Here is a 24,567-nt window from a genome sequence, read left to right on the forward strand (position 1 = left end):
TGGGTTTAATAGATCCAGTGGGTTAATCTTTGCTGATTACACTTAGCTTTTCGAGGATATAAACTGTCAGCTGATGTTTGTTTACGTATACATACAAAATAACTAATAAAGTCGTGTTTTACACTTTTACAATTACTCGTATGAGATATTGTCCCCTCTTTGCTGATATTGGTATATTTTACACACAGGGATACATTTTTGTATCATGGTATCAAGCGTACTTTTTGTTAAAAAAGTGTCTAATGTAAAAAATAAATAATTTTATGATTTTCAAATAACTTTAGATTTATTATCTCCATAAAATCTCATGCGACCAATCGTAAACGTTTAAAACACGACATACTCTGTTGCAAAAACAGTTGCAACTTTTGGTACTTTTTGAGTAGAGTTGGATTTTTTTGCACAAATACCGAATACAACACTGTATTTTTGGTGGATTTGTGCCGGATTTAAAATAAACCCAGCCATGAGAGGATTTAATTTTTGTATGACAAATCTGGTCAGATTTGACCAGATTAAGCAATAAATCCTCATGAAGTGGGTTAACCCGGCAAAAAACTGTAGTGTAACCGTGCTATTATGGGCTTGTTGATCTATGAATCTGGGTGGGGAGTCCTATCAACCATATGATGATTAGGATAGCTCTCACGGTAACACCCGAGTGTTACTGTACTGGAAGAATCTTTGTCACCTCATGAAGATAATCCACTGAAGACTGAAACTGGCGCCAAATAGCTTTCAACAGACCTTATACATACAGTGACACAGAAAAGTATACATACACCCTACAAAAATGCAGTTTTGGCTAAATCGTTGGGTTTTTTACAGCAACAACTGCACTGTGTGGCTCCTTGGTGACAAAATAACCACAATTACACAAATTTATTTTAATCTAATACGTATATTTAATACAATTAAAGAAATTCAATTTTCAAAACACAGAAAAGTATACATACACCCCAAGAAAATACGAATATTGTCGTAAAATTTATGGAATTAGTAGCAAAATTTATACATTTTATAGTTTTGGCGAATGTCTCTGGGTATCTGAGATATATTTTAGAGAAAACAAAAAATAATTTTTGGGGGTCAAATGTCGTTATTTAGGGTCAAATTTCTTATATACCACGTTAAAGCTGATCCTTGCTTAATTTTTTTGCGTTTTTATGTATTGTACTTTATAAAAAGCACAAAATTAGTTTCAGATTGCAAATCTTGAGACCCAAGAAAGCTTTGGAGTTGTTATTGAGCAAAATATTCCTTCCTGTACGTCGATTAATGCGCGTTTTTCCTCAAATTTCTCAGGAAGTTAATATATTCTGCGGAATTCCTGGCGCAAATTACATACAAAATGCATTGAATTGCCTTGTTATATGGTCTGATACAATCCTTGGGCCTTAACTGAATCAGAAATGTGAAATATTTTGTTACAAACCTGTTCCCTAAGCTTCTAAAGCAACAAAATATAAGCACTACCAAAAAAGCATGAAATTTGTACTGTAAACAACGTCGTTTTCGTATTATGATCATTACCGATACTATAGGCGAGAAACGTTTCGTATAATTGTACATTTCCAAGGATTGTATCCGACAATATTACAAGGCAATTCAAGGCCATCTATATGTAATTTGCACCAAGAATTCCGCGGAATCTATTCACTTCCTGAGAAATCTGAGGGGAAACGTGCATTTATCGACGTTCAGGAAGGTATATTATGCACAAAAACAACTTCAAAGCTTTCTAGGGTCTCAAGATTTGCCATCTGATATGAATTTTGTGCTTTTTATAAAGTACAATACCTAAAAACGCAAAAAATTAAGCAAGGGTCAGCTTTAACGAGGTATATAAGAAATTTGACCCTAAATAACGGCATTTGACCCCCAAAAATTATTTTCTATTCTCTAAAATATATCTCAGACACCCAGAGACATTCGCAAAACTTAAAAAAATTATAAATTTTGCTACTATTCCATAAATTTTACGATAATACTCGTATTTCCTTGGGGTGTATGTATACTTTTCTGTGTTGTGAAAATTGAATTTCTTTAATTGTATTAAATATACGTATTAGATTAAAATAAATTTGTGTAATTGTGGTTATTTTGTCACCAAGGAGCCACACAGTGCAGTTGTTGCTGTAAAAAACCCAACGATTTAGCCAAAACTGCATTTTTGTATGGTGTATGTATACTTTTCTGTGTCACTGTATGTAGGTCGTCAACAAGGTTTCTTTTTCTGCACCCCAAGTGCTGCCGGCTAGCGACTTAAGGAACTCTTTCCTACATCTCAAATTGTCGCAGATAGCCGAATGTGATCCCTAGAATTTCGGATTTGTTTGTGGTCGGAATTTTGCTACCATCCCCATGGTCGATTCAACTCTGTTTTCACTTCTGCCGATCATGTGGTGAACGGAGTGGCCCTAGATTTAGTAGTGGGTATTTGCATATTCCTCGCATAAAAAAGGTGGAAAGATCAGTCAAAAATTATATCAGTGACGGTACCTGACGCCAACATCGTACAATCATGCGCATAAATCGGAAAACACATCCAACGTTTTGGCCCCGGCACATACGGCGCGTTGAGCGTTGTGTTACAACAACCACATGAAAACTTTAAGAACAAACTTGGCATCACTTACACTTTTTTCATGTGGTTGTTGTTATTAACGCGTGACGCGACTCACAACGGACTGTATGTGCCGGGGCCATTTGAGTAAAGTTTTGTGTCGTTTCTGGTAGATGAATAAAAGGCAAAGTGCTGCCAAGTTTCATTTTTTCTTTATTCATCTACCAGAAATGACACAAAACTTTACTCAAACCATGACACAATTACCCAGGTAGTGGAATCGTAAAATTTTAAATATGAAATGTCAAAACTTTCTTTATGTTGTTGGGAAAATTACAACAAAAATACTATTTTTATAAAGGGATTTGACTTTTCATATTCGATCAGCTGGTGTGATACCACTACCTGGTAGTTCTGCCATGACTCAAACGTTGGATGTGTTTAGGGCTTTAAGGTAGAAACACAATGAAATACGCCGCTTTTTCACTCTCAGATTCATGTAAAAGACTAAGTCCCAATTTACATTGGGCGAGTTTACTTGCGGCAATTGTCATTTTGTTGGAGAGAGAGGTGAGGCATATGGTAACCCTTTGCCTCTCAACACCCTCTCTCACCTACAAACTGACAGTTGCCGCAAGTAAACTCGCCTAATGTAAATTGGGACCATAGGCCAAGTACATTCGGACATCGATTATCCGTAATGGTCGGGACCGGAGGCATTACGGATAATCGATTTTCCCGGATAATGGAGACAATGCTTTTATGCAGTTTTTGAACATATTTTTAAGTAAAAATTGTACAATAATATGAAAATCTGCAATTTTTATTAAATTTGTTACGGTAATCCTCCAAATTTTAGAAGGACACATAATATCATCATCATCAGATTCATCTGAGTTGACTTTGTCCCATGGTATTTGTGATACCATAAATACACAAATTGTGTAATACGGAGGAATGAAGTTTATAACGAAAAATAGAAGAAATGGAAAAAAGTCCAACATTTCTTTTCTATCACGGATAATGGAGGTTCCCGGATAATCGATTCACGGATAATCGAGGTTCAACTGTACTACCTAATTTAAATGAATGAAGGCCTGCGTACATAAGCTGCCTTGCCTGCTTACCTTGCTTACTTCTGATAAAAGAATAAAAAAGAAAAGGGCAAACCAGTTCGAAATTTCCTCGGCCTTCTTTATTCTTTTATTTTTATTATGTCAAAAATGAAGCAGGAAAGCAAGGCAATCAGGCAGAGCAGCTTATGTACGCAGGCCTTTAGGCAGTATTTGAATTAGGTAGGACTTGGTCTTTAATCTTTTACATGAAACTGAGCGTGGAAAAAGCGGCGTATTTCATTCTGTTCACACCTTTAGACCTAGGTACATAAGCTGCCTCGCATGCCTGCCTTGCTTGCTTCTGATAAAAGAATAAAAAAGGGCAACCCAGTTCGTAATTTGCTCGGCCTTCTTTATTCTTTTATTTTTATTATGTCAGAAATGCAGCAGGAAGGCAAGGCAAGCAGGTGAAGAATAAAGGCCTGCGTACATAAGCTGCCTTGCCTGCTTACCTTGCTTACTTCTGATAAAAGAATAAAAAAGAAAAGGGCAACCCAGTTCGAAATTTGCTCGGCCTTCTTTATTCTTTTATTTTTATTATGTCAGAAATGAAGCAGGAAAGCAGGCGAGGCAGCTTATGTACCCAGGCCTTAAAAGTAGAAACACAATGAAATACGCCGCTTTTTCACGCTCAGTTTCATGTAAAAGACTAAAGGCCAAGAAACTACCTAATTCAAATGAAATAGACAGCATTTGAATTAGGTAGTACTTGGCATTTAGTCTATTACATGAAACTGAGCGTGAAGAAGCGGCGTATTTGATTGTGTTTCTACCTTTACTCAAACGTTGGATGCGTTTTCAGATTTACGGAACTACACAGCTCTACAATTCACAATTCAATCTACGAACCCCTAAACCTGCAGCTGTCAAACAAAAACTCAAGGAATAAACGGAATAAACGGAGAAACGGATGGAAAAGAATCCGAAGAATTCATTGGAAAATTGTTGAAGTGCAAAATTTTATTGAAAAAACACGAAACTCTCCAAATAATTGCCATTCTGAGAAATTATTTGGGAAGTTACGATGTCGGAAATACCCAGTGAGTTGGTACAAAGTGTTTGTGAAATAACAGGAACAACTGAAGCCGAAGCAAAACATCTACTCTCGGCTTGCAATAATGAAGTGGAGGCTGCAGTTTCGTTGTTCTTCGAAGGTGGTGGTACCAGCCAGTTGGCCGGTGATGATGCCAACTTACCTATGCTGAGTGGTGGTGTTGATGATGATGATGGCGTGCGGGCACCCATAGCTCCTATTCGGGAACAATTGATAGGACCAGAAGATGATAATTTTTATGCAGCAGCACCACCACCAAGACTGCGTAGTACGCGGCGTGTAAAAGTTTGTCCATTGAGGGATTTTGCACGCGAGGGTGCCCTAATGGAGGAACAATTGCAACAACAAGAAGCTGGTAGTTATGTAGCATTGGATAATCTGTATGAAGCAGCAACGCACAGTCGAAGCTCGACGAGAAGAAATCGAGCAGCCGATATGGTTGCAGCTGCTCAAATGACCGAACCGAAAAAGAGTCGTTTGGAGGATTTATTTCGACCACCAACAGATATTGCATTTGCCGGTAGTATGCAAGCGGCAAGACATCGTGCCGAGGCCCTACATCAGTGGCTGCTGGTGAATGTACAAAGTGATAATTTCGACTCACAATTGTTAAATCGGGATGTGTGGTCAGACAAGGCATTGCGAAAGTTAATGAAAAGACAATTTTTATTGTGGCAGGTGAGTAGAAATCAGCAACTAAAATTATTAATTATTAAGCTTGTTTTGACTTTCAGGTCGATGGTGATTCCTCAGAAGGCAGACGCTTTGTGGCCTTTTATCATTGTGCCAAGATTCCATACGTTTGTGTTATTGATCCACGTACCGGTGAAGAAATGTGGAAATGTCCTAATCCCAAACAAGCTAGTGTATTGCTAGGCGAACTCAAGCAATTTCTAGTGGAACACAAAGACTTTAGCAAAGAACTTGAGGATGATTGTGGTCCCTCAACATCCAATAAACGTTCAGCCACTGCCATTTGTTTGGATAGCGACGATGACGCTGAGGTAGCTAGTAAATTTAATGCCGCCGATGCTGATGAAGGTAATTCCAATGCCAGCAGTATTTCATCACTCAAATCCGGAAAAAATCCCAAGAAACGAAATAAAATAATGGAACTTTCGGAAGAAGAACAAATAGCCTTGGCCATACGTAATTCAATGAAAGAAAATGGTGGTGGTAAAAATCGCAAAAAGAATGGCATTATTGATGATGATGACGAAGACGACGATGATGATGATGATGCCGCCAATGAAGAGGCGGCAAGTGAAGTTGGCAGTGTAGAAGAATTTAATGAAGACGATACTAAGGCCGCCTGTGAACGAACTTCATACGAAGAACAATTAGGCGAGAATAAAACAGAGTTGACCATGCTTAAATTAAGACTTATCAATGCCGAAGGAGCCGATGAGGTGGTACAATTACGTTGGCCTTCCGATACCAAAGTGGAGGCTTTACGCTCCTATATACGACAATGTCATTCACATATTCCAAAAAGTGGTTATAAGCTGATTTGTGCTTTTCCTCGAAAAACTCTTGAATCTGAACATAATACGTGTACATTAAAGGAAATTGGCCTACATCCTTCGGCCAATTTACACATCACCTTAGATGATTAAGAAGAGCGTTTTGCACAGTGTGTTTTGTTACACTATCTCAAAAATACTATTACGCAGCTAACATTAGATACAGGCATACATATTTGTTTTCCAGAGTTCCATTCATATCTTCGTCTTTGTCCATTAAATTATTTTGTGTTTTTAGTTTAATCGCTTTTCTATTTCTTTTTTTTTTCTATTCTTCATTTATGTCATTAACGAAATTTTCAACTTCCTTCTCCTCATCCTCCATTGATATGACTTCAACTCACTCTTCTTTTTTATTTATATATATTTTTATACTCTCAACATTTTTCCTTCATCGTAAATAAATGAAATTAAGAACCTACCAATAAAAATAAATTAAATAAGTCCAATGTTAAGGAATTCAGAACTTAAAATGAAGATATTTGTTTGTTTTTATTTTTGTAGGAGAGTATAAATAACAAATGTTTTTTACCTAACTTTAGGAACCTGACATGACCATTGTTTAAAAATCCACGTTTTCCAGGTTGTCACCGTAAAAATATTTTTTAAAAAATTCACGTTTTCCAGGCTGATGTCACCGTAAAAATATTGTTTAAAAATCCACGTTTTCTAGGCTGATGTTGCCGTAAAAATATTGTTAAAAAAATCCACGTTTTCCAGGTTGATTTCACCTTAAAAATATTCTTTAAAGTTCCACGTTTTCTAGGCTGATGTTGCCGTAAAAATATTGTTAAAAAAATCCACGTTTTCCAGGTTGATTTCACCTTAAAAATATTCTTTAAAGTTCCACGTTTTCCAGGCTGAAGTCACCGTAAAAATATTGTTTAAAAATCCACGTTTTCCAGGCTGATTTCACCTTAAAAATATTGTTTAAAAATCCACGTTTTCTAGGCTGATGTTGCCGTAAAATATTGTTTAAAAAATCCACGTTTTCTAGGCTGATGTTGCCGTAAAATATTGTTTAAAAAATCCACGTTTTCTAGGCTGATGTTGCCGTAAAATATTGTTTTAAAAAGTCCACGTTTTCTAGGCTGATGTTGCCGTAAAATATTGTTTAAAAAATCCACGTTTTCTAGGCTGATGTTGCCGTAAAATATTGTTTAAAAAATCCACGTTTTCTAGGCTGATGTTGCCGTAAAATATTGTTTAAAAAATCCACGTTTTCTAGGCTGATGTTGCCGTAAAATATTGTTTAAAAAATCCACGTTTTCTAGGCTGATGTTGCCGTAAAATATTGTTTAAAAAATCCACGTTTTCTAGGCTGATGTTGCCGTAAAATATTGTTTAAAAAATCCACGTTTTCTAGGCTGATGTTGCCGTAAAATATTGTTTAAAAAATCCACGTTTTCTAGGCTGATGTTGCCGTAAAATATTGTTTAAAAAATCCACGTTTTCTAGGCTGATGTTGCCGTAAAATATTGTTTAAAAAATCCACGTTTTCTAGGCTGATGTTGCCGTAAAAAATTGTTTAAAAAATCCACGTTTTCTAGGCTGATGTTGCCGTAAAATATTGTTTAAAAAATCCACGTTTTCTAGGCTGATGTTGCCGTAAAAAATTGTTTAAAAAATCCACGTTTTCTAGGCTGATGTTGCCGTAAAAAATTGTTTAAAAAATCCACGTTTTCTAGGCTGATGTTGCCGTAAAAAATTGTTTAAAAAATCCACGTTTTCTAGGCTGATGTTGCCGTAAAATATTGTTTAAAAAATCCACGTTTTCTAGGCTGATGTTGCCGTAAAATATTGTTTAAAAAATCCACGTTTTCTAGGCTGATGTTGCCGTAAAATATTCTTTAAAAAATCCACGTTTTCTAGGCTGATGTTGCCGTAAAATATTGTTTAAAAAATCCACGTTTTCTAGGCTGATGTTGCCGTAAAATATTGTTTAAAAAATCCACGTTTTCTAGGCTGATGTTGCCGTAAAATATTGTTTAAAAAATCCACGTTTTCTAGGCTGATGTTGCCGTAAAATATTGTTTAAAAAATGCACGTTTTCTAGGCTGATGTTGCGGTAAAAATATTGTTTAAAAAATGCACGTTTTCTAGGCTGATGTTGCCGTAAAAATATTGTTTAAAAAATCCACGTTTTCTAGGCTGATGTTGCGGTAAAAATATTGTTTAAAAAATCCACGTTTTCTAGGCTGATGTTGCGGTAAAAATATTGTTTAAAAAATCCACGTTTTCTAGGCTGATGTTGCTGTAAAAATATTGTTTAAAAAATCCACGTTTTGTAGGCTGATGTTGCGGTAAAAATATTGTTTAAAAAATCCACGTTTTCTAGGCTGATGTTGCGGTAAAAATATTGTTTAAAAAATCCACGTTTTCTAGGCTGATGTTGCCGTAAAATATTGTTTAAAAAATCCACGTTTTCTAGGCTGATGTTGCCGTAAAATATTGTTTAAAAAATCCACGTTTTCTAGGCTGATGTTGCCGTAAAATATTGTTTAAAAAATCCACGTTTTCTAGGCTGATGTTGCCGTAAAATATTGTTTAAAAAATCCACGTTTTCTAGGCTGATGTTGCGGTAAAAATATTGTTTAAAAAATCCACGTTTTCTAGGCTGATGTTGCGGTAAAAATATTGTTTAAAAAATCCACGTTTTCTAGGCTGATGTTGCGGTAAAAATATTGTTTAAAAAATCCACGTTTTCTAGGCTGATGTTGCTGTAAAAATATTGTTTAAAAAATCCACGTTTTCTAGGCTGATGTTGCCGTAAAATATTGTTTAAAAAATCCACGTTTTCTAGGCTGATGTTGCCGTAAAATATTGTTTAAAAAATCCACGTTTTCTAGCCTGATGTTTACGTAAAAATATTGTTTAAAAAATCCACGTTTTCTAGGTTGATGTTGCCGTAAAAATATTGTTTAAAAAATTCACGTTTTCTAGGCTGATGTTGCCGTAAAATTTTTGTTTAAAAAATCCACGTTTTCTAGGTTGATGTTGCCGTAAAAATATTGTTTAAAAAATCCACGTTTTCTAGGCTGATGTTGCCGTAAAATTTTTGTTTAAAAAATCCACGTTTTCTAGGCTGATGTTGCCGTAAAAATATTGTTTAAAAAATCCACGTTTTCTAGGCTGATGTTGCCGTAAAAATATTGTTTAAAAAATCCACGTTTTCTAGGCTGATGTTGCCGTAAAAATATTGTTTAAAAAATCCACGTTTTCTAGGCTGATGTAGCCATAGAAATATTGTTTAAAAAATCCACGTTTTCTAGGCTGATGTTACCGTAAAAATAAGTTTAAAAAATCCACGTTTTCTAGGCTAATTTTGCTGCAAAAATATTGTTTAAAAAATCCACGTTTTCTAGGCTGATGTTGCCGTAAAAATATTGTTTAAAAAATCCACGTTTTCTAGGCTGATGTTGCCGTAAAAATATTGTTTAAAAAATCCACGTTTTCTAGGCTGATGTTGCCGTAAAAATATTGTTCAAAAAATCCACGTTTTCTAGGCTGATGTTGCCGTAAAATATTGTTTAAAAAATCCACGTTTTCGAGGCTGATGTTGCCGTAAAAATATTGTTAAAAAAATCCACGTTTTCTAGGCTGATGTAGCCATAGAAATATTGTTTAAAAAATCCACGTTTTCTAGGCTGATGTTACCGTAAAAATAAGTTTAAAAAATCCACGTTTTCTAGGCTAATTTTGCTGTAAAAATATTGTTTAAAAAATCCACGTTTTCTAGGCAGATGTTGCCGTAAAAATATTGTTTAAAAAATCCACGTTTTCTAGGCTGATGTTGCCGTAAAAATATTGTTTAAAAAATCCACGTTTTCTAGGCTGATTTTGCCGTAAAAATATTGTTTAAAAAATCCACGTTTTCTAGGCTGATGTTGCCGTAAAAATATTGTTTAAAAAATCCACGTTTTCTAGGCTGATGTTGCCGTAAAAATATTGTTTAAAAAAATCCACGTTTTCTAGGCTGATGTTGCCGTAAAAATATTGTTTAAAAAATCCACTTTTTCTAGGCTGATGTTGCCGTAAAAATATTGTTAAAAAAATCCACGTTTTCCAGGCAGATGTTGCCGTAAAAAAATCTTTTAAAAAATCCACATTTTCCAGGCAGATGTTGCCGTAAAAATATTGTTTAAAAATCCACGTTTTCTAGGCTGATGTTGCCGTAAAAATATTGTTTAAAAAATCCACTTTTTCTAGGCTGATGTTGCCGTAAAAATATTGTTTAAAAAATCCACGTTTTCTAGGCTGATGTTGCCGTAAAAATATTGTTTAAAAAATCCACGTTTTCTAGGCTGATGTTGCCGTAAAAATATTGTTTAAAAAATCCACGTTTTCTAGGCTGATGTTGCCATAAAAATATTGTTTAAAAAATCCACGTTTTCTAGGCTGATGTTGCCGTAAAAATATTGTTTAAAAAATCCACGTTTTCTAGGCTGATGTTGCCGTAAAAATATTGTTTAAAAAATCCACGTTTTCTAGGCGGATGTTGCCGTAAAAATATTGTTTAAAAAATCCACGTTTTCTAGGCTGATGTTGCAGAAAAACATTGTTAAAAAATCCACGATCTCTGATGTTGCCGTAAAATATTGTTTAAAAAATCCACGTTTTCTAGGCTGATGTTGCCGTAAAAATATTGTTTAAAAAATCCACGTTTTCTAGGCTGATGTTGCAGAAAAACATTGTTAAAAAATCCACGATCTCTGACGTTGCCGTAAAATATTGTTTAAAAAATCCACGTTTTCTAGGCTGATGTTACCGTAAAATATTGCTTTAAAAATCCACGTTTTCTAGGCTGATATTGCCGTAAAAATATTGTTTAAAAAATCCACGTTTTCTAGGCTGATGTTGCCGTAAAAATACTGTTTAAAAAAATCAACGTTTTCTAGGCTTATGTTGCCGTAAAAATACTGTTTAAAAAAATCAACGTTTTCTAGGCTTATGTTGCCATAAAAATATTATTTAAGAAAATCCACGTTTTGTAGACTGATGTTGCCGCAAAATTAGGCAGGTTGTGCCGTAAAAATATTGTTTAAAAAATCCACGTTTTCTAGGCTGATGTTACCGTAAAATATTGTTTGAAAAATCCACGTTTTCTAGCCTGATGTTTACGTAAAAATATTGTTTCAAAATCCTCGTTTTCTAGGCTGATGTTGCCGTAAAAATATTGTTTAAAAAAATCAACGTTTTCTAGGCTTATGTTGCCGTAAAAATACTGTTTAAAAAAATCAACGTTTTCTAGGCTTATGTTGCCATAAAAATATTATTTAAGAAAATCCACGTTTTGTAGACTGATGTTGCCGCAAAATTAGGCAGGTTGTGCCGTAAAAATATTGTTTAAAAAATCCACGTTTTCTAGGCTGATACCGTAAAATATTGTTTGAAAAATCCACGTTTTCTAGCCTGATGTTTACGTAAAAATATTGTTTAAAAATCCGCGTTTTCTAGGCTGATGTTGCCGTAAAATATTGTTTAAAAAATCCACGTTTTCTAGGCTGATGTTGCCGTAAAATATTGTTTAAAAAATCCACGTTTTCTAGGCTGATGTTGCCGTAAAATATTGTTTAAAAAATCCACGTTTTATAGGCTGTGTAGCCATAGAAATATTGTTCAAAAAATCCACGTTTTCTAGGCTGATGTAGCCATAGAAATATTGTTTAAAAAATCCACGTTTTCTAGGCTGATGTTACCGTAAAAATAAGGTTTAAAAAATCCACGTTTTCTAGGCTAATTTTGCTGTAAAAATATTGTTTAAAAAATCCACGTTTTCTAGGCAGATGTTGCCGTAAAAATATTGTTTAAAAAATCCACGTTTTCTAGGCAGATGTTGCCGTAAAAATATTGTTTAAAAAATCCACGTTTTCTAGGCTGATGTTGCCGTAAAAATATTGTTTAAAAAATCCACGTTTTCTAGGCAGATGTTGCCGTAAAAATATTGTTTAAAAAATCCACGTTTTCTAGACGGATGTTGCCGTAAAAATATTGTTTAAAAAATCCACGTTTTCTAGACGGATGTTGCCGTAAAAATATTGTTTAAAAAATCCACGTTTTCTAGGCTGATGTTGCCGTAAAAATATTGTTTAAAAAATCCACGTTTTCTAGGCTGATGTTGCCGTAAAAATATTGTTTAAAAAATCCACGTTTTCTAGGCTTATGTTGCCGTAAAAATGTTGATTAAAAAATCAACGTTTTCTAGGCTGATGTTGATGTGGTATCCGATGGAATTGCAATTTTCGAATTTCGAAAAAAGATGAGTTGTGCTGAATTGTGCTAGGTTTGTGCCCATTTGTGCCGAAAAAATTTTTTCGAAATTCGAAAAAATGGCTGAGATATTCGACAAAACATTTTTTTCGAAAAAATGTTGCCAGAATTGCAATTTTCGAATTTCGAAAAAATTTAAGTTGTGCTGAATTGTGCTCAGTTTGTGCCCATTTGTGCCGCAAAAATTTTTTCGATATCTCCTACCATTTTCGAAAAAACCGATATTTTCGAATACATCACAGAATTGCAATTTTCGAATTTCGAAAAAACAAAAGTTGTGCTGAATTGTGCTCAGTTTGTGCTCATTTGTGCCGCAAAAATTTTTTCGATATCTCCTACCATTTTCGAAAAAAACCGATATTTTCGAAAATACGATAGAATTGCAATTTTCGAATTTCGAAAAAAACAAAAGTTGTGCTGAATTCTACTCAATTTGTGCCAACTTGTGCCGTTTAAATTTTTTCAATATCTCTAACCGTTTTCAAGATATGGTAATTTCGAAAAACCAGTATTTTGTATGAAAAATCACTGTAATTTCTGCAACAATGCAAATATCGAGATGATCTTTTTTGTGCTGATTTCGACTCGCTGAGCACAATTTTTCGTCCATACATTGGAAATTTCCAACTTTACTCGTTACTCGCTCAATATGAAAAAATCCTATCACTTCCGTTTAAACAGGATTTTTTTAATTCTGTAAATTGTGCTGAATTGTGCTCGTCTAGCACACATTTTTCGCCTTACATTGCAAAATTCCATCTCTACTCGTTACTCGTTAAAATAGCAAATAATGTTTTTCAAAGAAAAATCATTGTAATTTTTGCAAAAATGCAAATATTGAGATGATCTTTTTTGTGCTGAGTTGGTTTTACCGAGCACAATTTTTCGTCCATACATTTGAAATTTCCAACTTTACTCGTTACTCGCTGAAACTGAAAAAATCCTATCACTTCCGTTTAAATAGGAATTTTTTAATTCTGTAAATTGTGCTGAATTGTGCTCGCCAAGCACACATTTTTCGCTTTACATTGCAAATTTCCATCTCTACTCGTTAAAATAGCAAATAATGTTTTTCAACGAAAAATCATTGTAATTTTTGCAAAAATGCAAATATCGAGATTAACTTTTTTGTGCTGAGTTGGATTCACCGAGCACAGTAACGAGTAAAGTTGGAAATTTCTAATGTATGGACGAAAAATTGTGCTCGGTGAATCCAACTCAGCACAAAAAAGTTAATCTCGATATTTGCATTTTTGCAAAAATTACAATGATTTTTCTTTGAAAAACATTATTTGCTATTTTAACGAGTAACGAGTAGAGATGGAATTTTGCAATGTAAGGCGAAAAATGTGTGCTAGACGAGCACAATTCAGCGCAATTTACAGAATTAAAAAAATCCTGTTTAAACGGAAGTGATAGGATTTTTTCATTTTGAGCGAGTAACGAGTAAAGTTGGAAATTTCCAATGTATGGACGAAAAATTGTGCTCAGCGAGTCGAAATCAGCACAAAAAAGATCATCTCGATATTTGCATTGTTGCAGAAATTACAGTGATTTTTCATACAAAATACTGGTTTTTCGAAATTACCATATCTTGAAAACGGTTAGAGATATTGAAAAAATTTAAACGGCACAAGTTGGCACAAATTGAGTAGAATTCAGCACAACTTTTGTTTTTTCGAAATTCGAAAATTGCAATTCTATCGTATTTTCGAAAATATCGGTTTTTTTCGAAAATGGTAGGAGATATCGAAAAAATTTTTGCGGCACAAATGAGCACAAACTGAGCACAATTCAGCACAACTTTTGTTTTTTCGAAATTCGAAAATTGCAATTCTGTGATGTATTCGAAAATATCGGTTTTTTCGAAAATGGTACGAGATATCGAAAAAAATTTTGCGGCACAAATGGGCACAAACCTAGCACAATTCAGCACAACTCATCTTTTTTCGAAATTCGAAAATTGCAATTCTATCGGATACCACATCTGATGTTGCCGTAAAAATGTTGTTTAAAAAATCCACGTTTTCTAGGCTGATGTTGCCGTAAAAATGTTAATTAAAAAATCCACGTTTTCTAGGCTGATGTTGCCGTAAAAATGTTGATTAAAAAATCCACGTTTTCTAGGCTGATGTTGCCGTAAAAATGTTGTTTAAAAAAATCCACGTTTTCTAGGCTGATGTTGCCGTAAAAATGTTGTTTAAAAAAATCCACGTTTTCTAGGCTGATGTTGCCGTAAAAATGTTGATTAAAAAATCAACGTTTTCTAGGCTGATGTTGCCGTAAAAATGTTGTTTAAAAAATCCACGTTTTCTAGGCTGATGTTGCCGTAAAAATGTTGATTAAAAAATCCACGTTTTCTAGGCTGATGTTGCCGTAAAAATGTTGTTTAAAAAATTCCACGTTTTCTAGGCTGATGTTGCCGTAAAAATGTTGTTTAAAAAAATCCACGTTTTCTAGGCTGATGTTGCCGTAAAAATGTTGTTTAAAAAATCCACGTTTTCTAGACTGATGTTGCCGTAAAATATTGTTTAAAAAATCCACGTTTTATAGGCTGATGTAGTCATAGAAATATTGTTTAAAAAATCCACGTTTTATAGGCTGATGTAGCCATAGAAATATTGTTTAAAAAATCCACGTTTTATAGGCTGATGTAGCCATAGAAATATTGTTTAAAAAATCCACGTTTTATAGGCTGATGTAGCCATAGAAATATTGTTTAAAAAATCCACGTTTTATAGGCTGATGTAGCCATAGAAATATTGTTTAAAAATCCACGTTTTATAGGCTGATGTAGCCATAGAAATATTGTTTAAAAATCCACGTTTTATAGGCTGATGTAGCCATAGAAATATTGTTTAAAAAATCCACGTTTTATAGGCTGATGTAGCTATAGAAATATTGTTTAAAAAATCCACGTTTTATAGGCTGATGTAGCCATAGAAATATTGTTTAAAAATCCACGTTTTCTAGGCTGATGTTGCCGTAAAAATAATGTTTAAAAAATCCACGTTTTCTAGATGGATGTTGCCATTTTTACGGCAGTTTAAAATAAAAATATTGTTATAAATATTCAAATATTGTTGTAAAAATCCACGTTTTCCAGGCGGACGTTGCCATAAAAATATTGTTTAAAAAATCCACGTTTTCCAGGCGGACGTTGCCATAAAAATATTGTTTAAAAAATCCAAGTTTTCTAGGCAGATGTTGCCGTAAAATATTGTTTAAAAAATCCACGTTTTCTAGGCTGATGTTGCCGCAAAATATTGTTTAAAAAATCCACGTTTTCTAGGCTGATGTTGCCGTAAAATATTGTTTAAAAAATCCACGTTTTCTAGGCTGATGTTGCCGCAAAATATTGTTTAAAAAATCCACGTTTTCTAGGCTGATGTTGCCGCAAAATATTGTTTAAAAAATCCACGTTTTCTAGGCTGATGTTGCCGTAAAAATATTGTTTAAAAAATCCACGTTTTCTAGGCTGATGTTGCCGTAAAATATTGTTTAAAAAATCCACGTTTTCTAGTCTGATGTTGCCGTAAAATATTGTTTAAAATAATCCACGTTTTCTAGGCTGACGTTGCCGTAAAATATTGTTTAAAAAATCCAAGTTTTCTAGGCTGATGTTGCCGTAAAATATTGTTTAAAAAATCCACGTTTTCTAGGCTGATGTTGCCGTAAAATATTGTTTAAAAAATCCACGTTTTCTAGGCTGATGTTGCCGTAAAATATTGTTTAAAAAAATCCAAGTTTTCTAGGCTGATGTCGCCGTAAAAATACTGTTTAAAAAATCAATGTTTTCTAGGCTTATATTGACGTAGAAATATTATTTAAGAAAATCCACGTTTTCTAGACTGATGTTGATCCGTAAAAATATTGCTTCAAATACCCCCGAGCATTTCGAAAATAATGAGAATAATTAATAATTTTTTAACATAAAATACAACATCAAACAGCGTGCGTATAATAGGAAATGACGTTAGTGGTGTTTTTTAGATATCAACACTACATTAGAAAAACGTTTTCTGTTTATCAGTTTACTAAAAACTAATGTTTTATGTGCTTGAAAGTGATAAGCAATGATGATGGGTTTGTTTCACAGCATTTCAATGGTACTCTATAATAGGCATTTTGTCATGCTTAAATCGAATATACATATGCTGTATTTAGGGGTGCTGAATACGAAATTCAGCACATTTTGAAACATTACCTTATTTTAAACAAAAAAATGTACATACATTTGTGTAAGTATAAAGGAGTGCATCTGTGGCGACGGTCCTGAAGACTTTTTCTTCTTATAACTTATATAAAAATCGTTTAGGCATACAATTGTGACTAAACTAGGTTAGGTGAACTACATTCGATTGCCATTCCTTGAGCTCTCGAAACTTCGTAGGAAACACATTTTGACTCCTGTATGAAAGATATACATACATATATATGTATGTACATATATTGTCATCAAACAACAATGGAGTTGGTGCCACGAGTTACATATGTTACATATGTTTAAAAATGATTTCCACGAATATCTCTAAACGAATACTCTAGGCATTCAGGTACTATGTATATAAAAAGATCCGGAGCAAGTTGAGTTTAAGCATTAAGCTCGGAAAAAAATTATAATTTGTTTATATAGCCGGCCTTCGGCCGGGGTTTTAAGACTTTCTGCTATGGACAGGAGCCAATCTAGGGAACGGGAGCAACATTTTCTTTTAAATTAAGATTTTTCTCTAAGTGGCCGACATTTAACAAGGGAATTTTCGGAACTTCGGGGCCCATATCTCGAGAAGTATGGACTTCCGCAAAAAATGTTATATACATTTGTGATCAGGGTAACGAGACCTACCTGTGGAAAAAATTTGGTATCGATCCGAGCTTAATGCTTAAACTCAACTTAACCCAATCCCTGCGAAGGTTTTGTGAAAAAATGCATAATTTTTTATTTTATCCTGCTTTTAGGACAAGAATTGGAACCCGAATGACTGAAATATATAAGGCAAATAGACAGCTGTAATGCTTTACTGTTAGAAAATACTAATATTAATATAAATATGTTCAATATGTGGATTTTTTCTTCCAAAAAGTAAAATAATATAAGTGGTTCCATATGGAACCACCGCAGTGATTGGGTTAAGCCAAAGATCCTATTTGTATAAAAATTACAATATTTTATCATATTTTCTTACCAATTTCCGTGCAAATTCAATGAAATTGTTAACCTTTCTAATAAGATGATTTGATTTCGTAATAAGGTATCTTCTTGCCTATGGTAGGGTAGCGTATCGAACAGTTCCTATCGAAATTCAAATAAAAACGAACAATTGAAAAGTGATAGCAGCACGTCTATTCAAGTACCAACAGTGATGGGAGTCTGTGCTCTTATTAAAAGAATTGTACCTTAGTTGTTAATTAAAATATTCCATACATATACGGGAATTTACCTCAAGTTTGACTCTATATAGCCAATTTAACCCATAGCGTATATATTTTTTTATAAATTACTATGGATTTTAATTTTAATGCCGCAAAAAGTTCTTGTTTTTTTCTGAAGGGTACACAAGGCCTGAGATGTCATCTCTGAAAAGACGCAGTCAAGTCAACGTAATAAAAAGTAAACAAATACGATTTTGAGAGAGTGTTATCTCCCGTACAATTCTCAGAAAACAAATGCCGCTCTCTTGCGGCGTTCTCTCACACTGTATTTTTTGTTTACGTGGAATTTTGACATTTCCACCATTCATTTCGTTGCGTATTTTTGTTTGAACAAGTTCAAATTGCGCCGCCCGGAAATCAATCACAGCAAAAGGGGGGAATGTAGTTAGTTATTTACTTGTTGTTATTTATTATTTGTAAATTAAATACTTGGCCATAAAAAGGTAAAAGAAGCAAAACAGCATCCTAGCAGAAGTGTATTGCAACAGAAGTTTATACAGCTGTTTTTTACCTTGTCAATAAGAAAGATACGCGGCCCAGACGGACAACGAGCACAACAACACAAAACATTAAAAATGAATATACACAGTAAGTAAAAGAAAATAGACACAACACCCAACATCACTTTGGAACAAGTTAACGCCAACCCATTCAGTACCATTACCACAAACTTTAAAATAATTATTGTATGTGAAGTTTGACAATAAATCATCAACTCACATCTTCTTGTTTGTTAGTGTGGTCTTGTGTAGTGGTGTGGTGTCATCAGCCATCAGCGGCATTAATTGCAAATGGGAATCATTAATAATTTTGTACCACTTCATTCAATTTTAGTCAATGCCAATCATTTGAAGTACATCAGTTTGATAACATTAACCTTACAAAATGCAATTTTGGGTTTATCGATGCGTTATGCCAGAACGAGACCGGGTGACATATTCCTTAGTTCAACGGGTAAGTTATTAATCTTTTGTTTTTTTTTTAGAAAAAGCAATTAAATGTGGAAGAAGTAGCTTTTGGGTGCAAGACAAAGGTTTATTTTTCATTTTATAGCCTACAGGTGAACAGGTTATGGGTGATTATTATGTGATATCATAGTGTATGCTGTGTGAACAAATGAAGTCATTTAGTTTTTTAAGTGCCTACTGCCTACTGGTTAAATCACATTGAACCCTATAAAGCCCATTGAATCGTGAGGGAATAAAACTGCCGATCAGTGGTCTTTAAATAAACCAGTGCGGATGCTGGTTGTTGGTCCCAAGTAATGTGTCATCGACACCTATTGATAGAGAGCTAGCTCTATAAAATTCTGTCAAAACCAGCCAGCTCAGGCAGGTTGATTTTGATTTCAAGAGCCTATTTTGAGCCATTGTAAGGAACTAGTAGTTCTGGCTCTGTACGCGGTGGTCTTCTTGATATACCGGAATCAATGCTTCGACAAAGGGCTGCGATTAAAAAAAACGAATATGAAAAACCTGCAGTCTAAAGAGTTTATACAACTTTCCATAATCATCCAATATGCAGCCGTCAATTTTAAAGAATGAACGTGTTGAGTTTTGCTAGGAGAACGATGTGGGCCCAGAGTCATACAACTGACATCTAAAGTGTTGCAACATTAAACCGGTAGCAGTAAACTATGGGCAACGGCAAAAGCGCTATCGAATCCAAGAAATAAACACAAAAAGGCTCCGACAAGTCAACACTAACTCTAAGCGGAATGTTGAACGATTATTTCTCCTATCTTCGACACAGAGTTTGTACGCGGCAATAAGAAGGATGATCCATGACCCAGGATGATGATGACCCTAAAGATCCGACGTAGTACCCTCATATATTTGGTCGGCAGTAATTAAGCTGCTCACAACATAGTAGACAGGACAGTACAAAGTTGTGTGGCACCAGTTTGACTTACAAATGCCGTGTTACAGACAGTGCTCAGTCCCACTGCGCCGTGTTCTTCGATACCGGATTGACCCGAAACTCACAATACCCTTGCTGCCAGCGGCTGCTACCACAGTGTACATATGTTTGTATTTGTATATTTTTTCTGTGTTGGGAGCAGCATTGCCTGATCCGGATTAATTTGGTTCGTCCCGGGACGGTGGTAAACCAAGGACCAATATGAATGTGTTCAGTTTGTCACATGCCCATCCAACACACTCAAGCTTCGGTGAGATGTTACTCGTCCACGTGAGGGACTACGACAAGGACTATGTTGCTGCTTACGGCGTGAACACAGCCCCCAGTGAGTCGGGGTCTGCACCAGATTTGGAGACTCTCTCGTAGTACTTCAGCAGCAGCAGCCGCACTGGCAGCACTTAATACCAGCCATTGCTATTCCAATCCCTGACAATGCGACATTTTATAATTTAATTGCAACGACACCGTGGTAAGATCGAGGAAACAGTGAATTTTATGAGTCGGAAAAATACCAGATTCGCGGCGGTGCAGGAAACCAAATCAACAACAACCGGATTGACCCAAATCAAAAGGAGGTTCGGCCAGCTGCTGCCAACTCAACATTAAAACTATGCTGCTACAACAACAAAAACTACTGTAACTTTAAGCAGAAAGATCGCAACAGAAGTGGACGTGAGGGATTAGCTTTCCTATTGCACCGGTCTGTTCAATACAGACCTATCTCGCTTGAGTCCGGCTCTAATGGCCGGTGTTGAACTGCCACGGTAGAGTTGCTTAACGCATACATCCCGATGATAAATAGCTGTACTCCAGGTTGTAGGTCCAACATTAGCCCCACCGAAGGTAATACCGACTGGTCTTGAAGGACTTTAATGATCATCGTAAGTTCCGGCATTCGGTCCTCGCAAATGAACAGAGGGCTATAGTGCTGGCTGAGTAATGAGGATGCCCGGTACCAGAATTAGAGGAGAGAGTCACAGTTTGCCAGACATAACCATCGTGTCACCGGGTCTGACAAATGACGTCGCCTGGCAACCCGTCATTACCCTTGGATCAGGCCATCTCCCCATAATTGTCTCCATTAGCATACCACCCGATTTCATCTCCTCTGAACGCCACAAGTTCGTCAATCATAGGAAAGCTGATTGGCCGAGTTTTAGAGAGTTCACCAATCACCGCTTCAGAGAACTGCACAATCCTTCTGATGTTCGGGTAGTGGAAAGGTCGTTCAGAGACATCATCACTGCTGCAGAAGCTCGCCATATCCCTGTTGATCGAATACCCGAAGGGGATAGTCTTACAGTTCGCCTGATATAACTAACCATCGCGTCACATGGTGTAACAAATGACCTCACCAGTCAAACCTCCGTTGTCTCCAATAGCATACCACCCCCCGTTTTCATTACCTCTGAACCCCGCACTTTCATCATCAATTGGAAAGCTAATTGGCCTAGTTTAAGAGAGTTCACCAATCACCGCTTCAGAGAATTTCTGATGTTCGGGTAGTAGAAGGTATGTTCCAAGACACCATCACAGATACAATCGCTCGCAATATGCCTGCTGGTCAAATAACCGAAGTGAGACCAAATCTCCCGGCCAACCCTAGGGACCCCAGAGCTAACACTGGAAGTTAATAGGTTGGTCGTGGAGCATAAGCGGAACAACTGGAGTTTTACAACATTGGAGACGGAATAACTGAATTGTGGGCTTAAGTGACTTAACCACTCTCGAACTTTGAAAATAAGGAAGATATCACCTAAGTGCGAACGTTATTTTTTTAATCGTCAATATGTCTACCACATAGACACTTGGATGCACTTGGATAGCTTTTTCGTGGAATGAGAGCAGCACATAATTTTATAAATTTTCTTATCAAAATAAAGGTATTCGGTTCCCGATAAAGAGTGATATCAATTTTTTAGCGTTCATATTGTAACATGTCTCTTTGTAGCACTCAAGTAAAGTGAATTTTTTAACCAAAAGATAAGACACTACCAACGAACACATACATTAAATTAATTTTAAACAAAGTAAGAACACTAGGGTGGTTTGAAAAAATCGATGTCGGATTTTTTTATGCGGCACCCCCCTAAAGTGTTTAGTTTTGTTAGATTTTAAGCTAGCGAATGTTTTAGTACAATCGAAATATGTTAACACGTGCCACTGGGGCCTTAAAGATTCCATGGGCCCCTATATATAGCAAATATTAAAATCCGACCCGATTTTCAAACATTTTTGTAGGATTACTTGTTTAGCCACAATAAAGAATTGGTAAAGTTGTTTCATCGATTGGACCATAAATGATTGGTCCCATACAAATTACTATGGAAACATTGAGTCCCCAGTAGCACGAGTTAAACTTATTCCGATTTTGCCCAAATTTTGGCAATCTAAAAATCTAACAAAACTTTAGGGGGCTGTCGCACAAAAAAATCCGACATCAGTTTTTTCCCTTCGAGTTAAAACCAGTCTAATACACCCAGGGTAATCCAAAATTTATGTAACTAATACCATATTCTGAATTCTGTGTTCATAAAATGTGATTTTTAACTTAAATTAAGTATTTCCTTAAAAAAAAAACTACTTCTACACAACGTTGCGAAACAACTTCTTTTAAATCATACCTAACTGTTCGTTATTTCTTCTTACAGCTGTTCTTATGTCTGAATTTGTAAAGCTGATAACATGCCTTATTCTGGTCTTCAATGAAGAGGGTAAAGATTTCCAAAAATTCGTCAAAACCCTGCACAAAACCATCATTGCCAATCCAACAGATACGCTGAAAGTATGTGTTCCCTCGCTTGTATATATTGTACAAAATAATCTGCTATATGTATCAGCCTCGCATTTGGATGCAGCCACCTATCAGGTGACATATCAATTGAAAATCCTTACCACAGCCATGTTTGCTGTGGTCATTTTGAGGAAAAAGCTCTTAAGCACACAATGGGGTGCTTTGGTATTGCTGTTGGTTGGTGTGGTAATGGTACAATTGGCCCAAACAGTAACCGATGCCTCAGCGGCAGCGGCCACAGCATCACAAACTACCAATGGTATTGAACAAAATCGTTTTTTGGGTTTAATGGCTGCATTGGGCGCATGTTTTCTTTCCGGTTTTGCTGGTATCTATTTTGAAAAGATTCTCAAAGGAGCCGATATCTCTGTGTGGATGCGTAATGTCCAATTGTCACTGCTGAGTTTGCCATTTGGTGCCATTACCTGTTTTGTCAGTGATGCCTCGAAAATATTCGAACATGGCTTCTTCTTTGGTTATGATCTTTTCATTTGGTATTTGGTTCTGCTGCAAGCTGGTGGTGGCTTGATTGTGGCGGTTGTTGTAAAATATGCTGACAACATTCTCAAAGGTTTTGCCACCTCTTTGGCCATTATCATCTCGTGTGTGGCCTCTATTTATATTTTCGATTTTAATTTAACATTTAAATTTGCCTTTGGTGCTGCACTGGTTATAGTTTCAATATTTTTATATGGCTATGATCCCAATAAGAAGCCAGCAAACTCGGCAGGTCCAATTAAAGTGATAACACAAAATGCTGGTGGACCACTGCGTCCCGACGAAGAGAAACTTTTGCCTTAAGTGTCATTGAAATGGTCTTGGAAATGCATGGACGACTCATTGCAGTATTTACAACAAACAACTATCGTGACGGGAATATTTTCATCAACCTACAAAATACTTATTATGGCCATGTAGGTGAAAATTACTTGACCGACTTTTTTTTTAAATAAATAAAACTAAATAGTAATAACAGTAAAAAGATGCAAATCTCAAAAATAATTTTAATTTTACAAACAAACAAATCTATTGTATATATGTTAAACAGTAACTGACGCCCGCATTCTACAAAATAAAAATAATATATATTTTATTAATAGATGTATATAGATGCGTGCTTTATTACTAGAATCTAGACGTGGATTCTTCAAGAAATATTCTTCAAGGGTAAGTTAGCCTAGGAAACATTGGTTTTTTACAATACATTTCTACATGTTTTCGGTCAATCCATAAACATAAACGTGGGGTTTTAAAGAATATTTTCGATGGCCATCCAGATCCATCTTTATTATAATGATAATCCGGTTCATTTTAAACTTGGATATCCCCATTGTACTACAAAGTTGAAAAGGAGTTATTTTTTTGAAAGATTCGCCTGGGTACATAACGTCACCATAAATGCCCGAAGACGTAACCCACATGAAAATCGAAATTCGTTTTTCGATTGAATCATAAAGCTAAATAAAATAAATAAATAAATACATGCTCTGGCAAAATTTCAAGCTTCTACTTTCAAAAATAACGATTATATTCAAGAAATGGCATTTCGGAAAATGGGACAAAATTGCAGATATTGCTGTAATGACGGATCCCAAAGCCAAGCGTTTTCGCGGTTTTAGATTCATTATTTACACCCATTCGTTCATGATTGATAATACTCCAAATAGTCGCCCTGATAGGATTGATATTCTATAAAACAGTTTTTCATTTTATAACGTTTTTTTCTTCTCCTGTAAAGTTTTGGTTTTGTGGGTTACGTCTTCGGGCATTTATGGTGACGATAAGCTGCCTCAACTGGTTGCCTTGCTTGCTTCTGATAAAAGAATAAAAAGAAAAGCGCAACCCAGTTCGAAATTTGCTCGAACTACTTTATTCTTTAATACCCCGTTTAT

At 35.4% G+C, this 24,567-nt stretch overlaps 2 protein-coding genes across 2 annotated transcripts; both read left to right on the top strand.

The window, feature by feature from the left end:
* Window positions 1–4,510: 4,510 nt before the first annotated feature.
* LOC141395214 (uncharacterized) lies at window positions 4,511–6,735 on the top strand. The gene is made up of 2 exons (XM_073970761.1): window positions 4,511–5,413; window positions 5,470–6,735. The coding sequence occupies exons 1-2, from the start codon at window positions 4,706–4,708 to the stop codon at window positions 6,349–6,351; spliced, it is 1,590 nt and encodes a 529-aa protein (XP_073826862.1). The 5' UTR covers window positions 4,511–4,705; the 3' UTR covers window positions 6,352–6,735.
* Window positions 6,736–18,221: 11,486 nt separating this feature from the next.
* Window positions 18,222–23,780, top strand: Ugalt (UDP-galactose transporter). Its single transcript, XM_073970762.1, has 3 exons — window positions 18,222–18,549; window positions 18,796–18,915; window positions 22,533–23,780. Exons 1-3 carry the CDS (start codon window positions 18,537–18,539, stop codon window positions 23,474–23,476), a joined length of 1,077 nt encoding a protein of 358 aa, XP_073826863.1. The 5' UTR covers window positions 18,222–18,536; the 3' UTR covers window positions 23,477–23,780.
* Window positions 23,781–24,567: the final 787 nt, after the last annotated feature.

The sequence above is a fragment of the Musca autumnalis genome, unplaced genomic scaffold (assembly GCF_047663935.1).
Source record: "Musca autumnalis isolate F117 unplaced genomic scaffold, ASM4766393v1 scaffold_2, whole genome shotgun sequence".
Classification (NCBI taxonomy): domain Eukaryota; kingdom Metazoa; phylum Arthropoda; class Insecta; order Diptera; family Muscidae; genus Musca; species Musca autumnalis.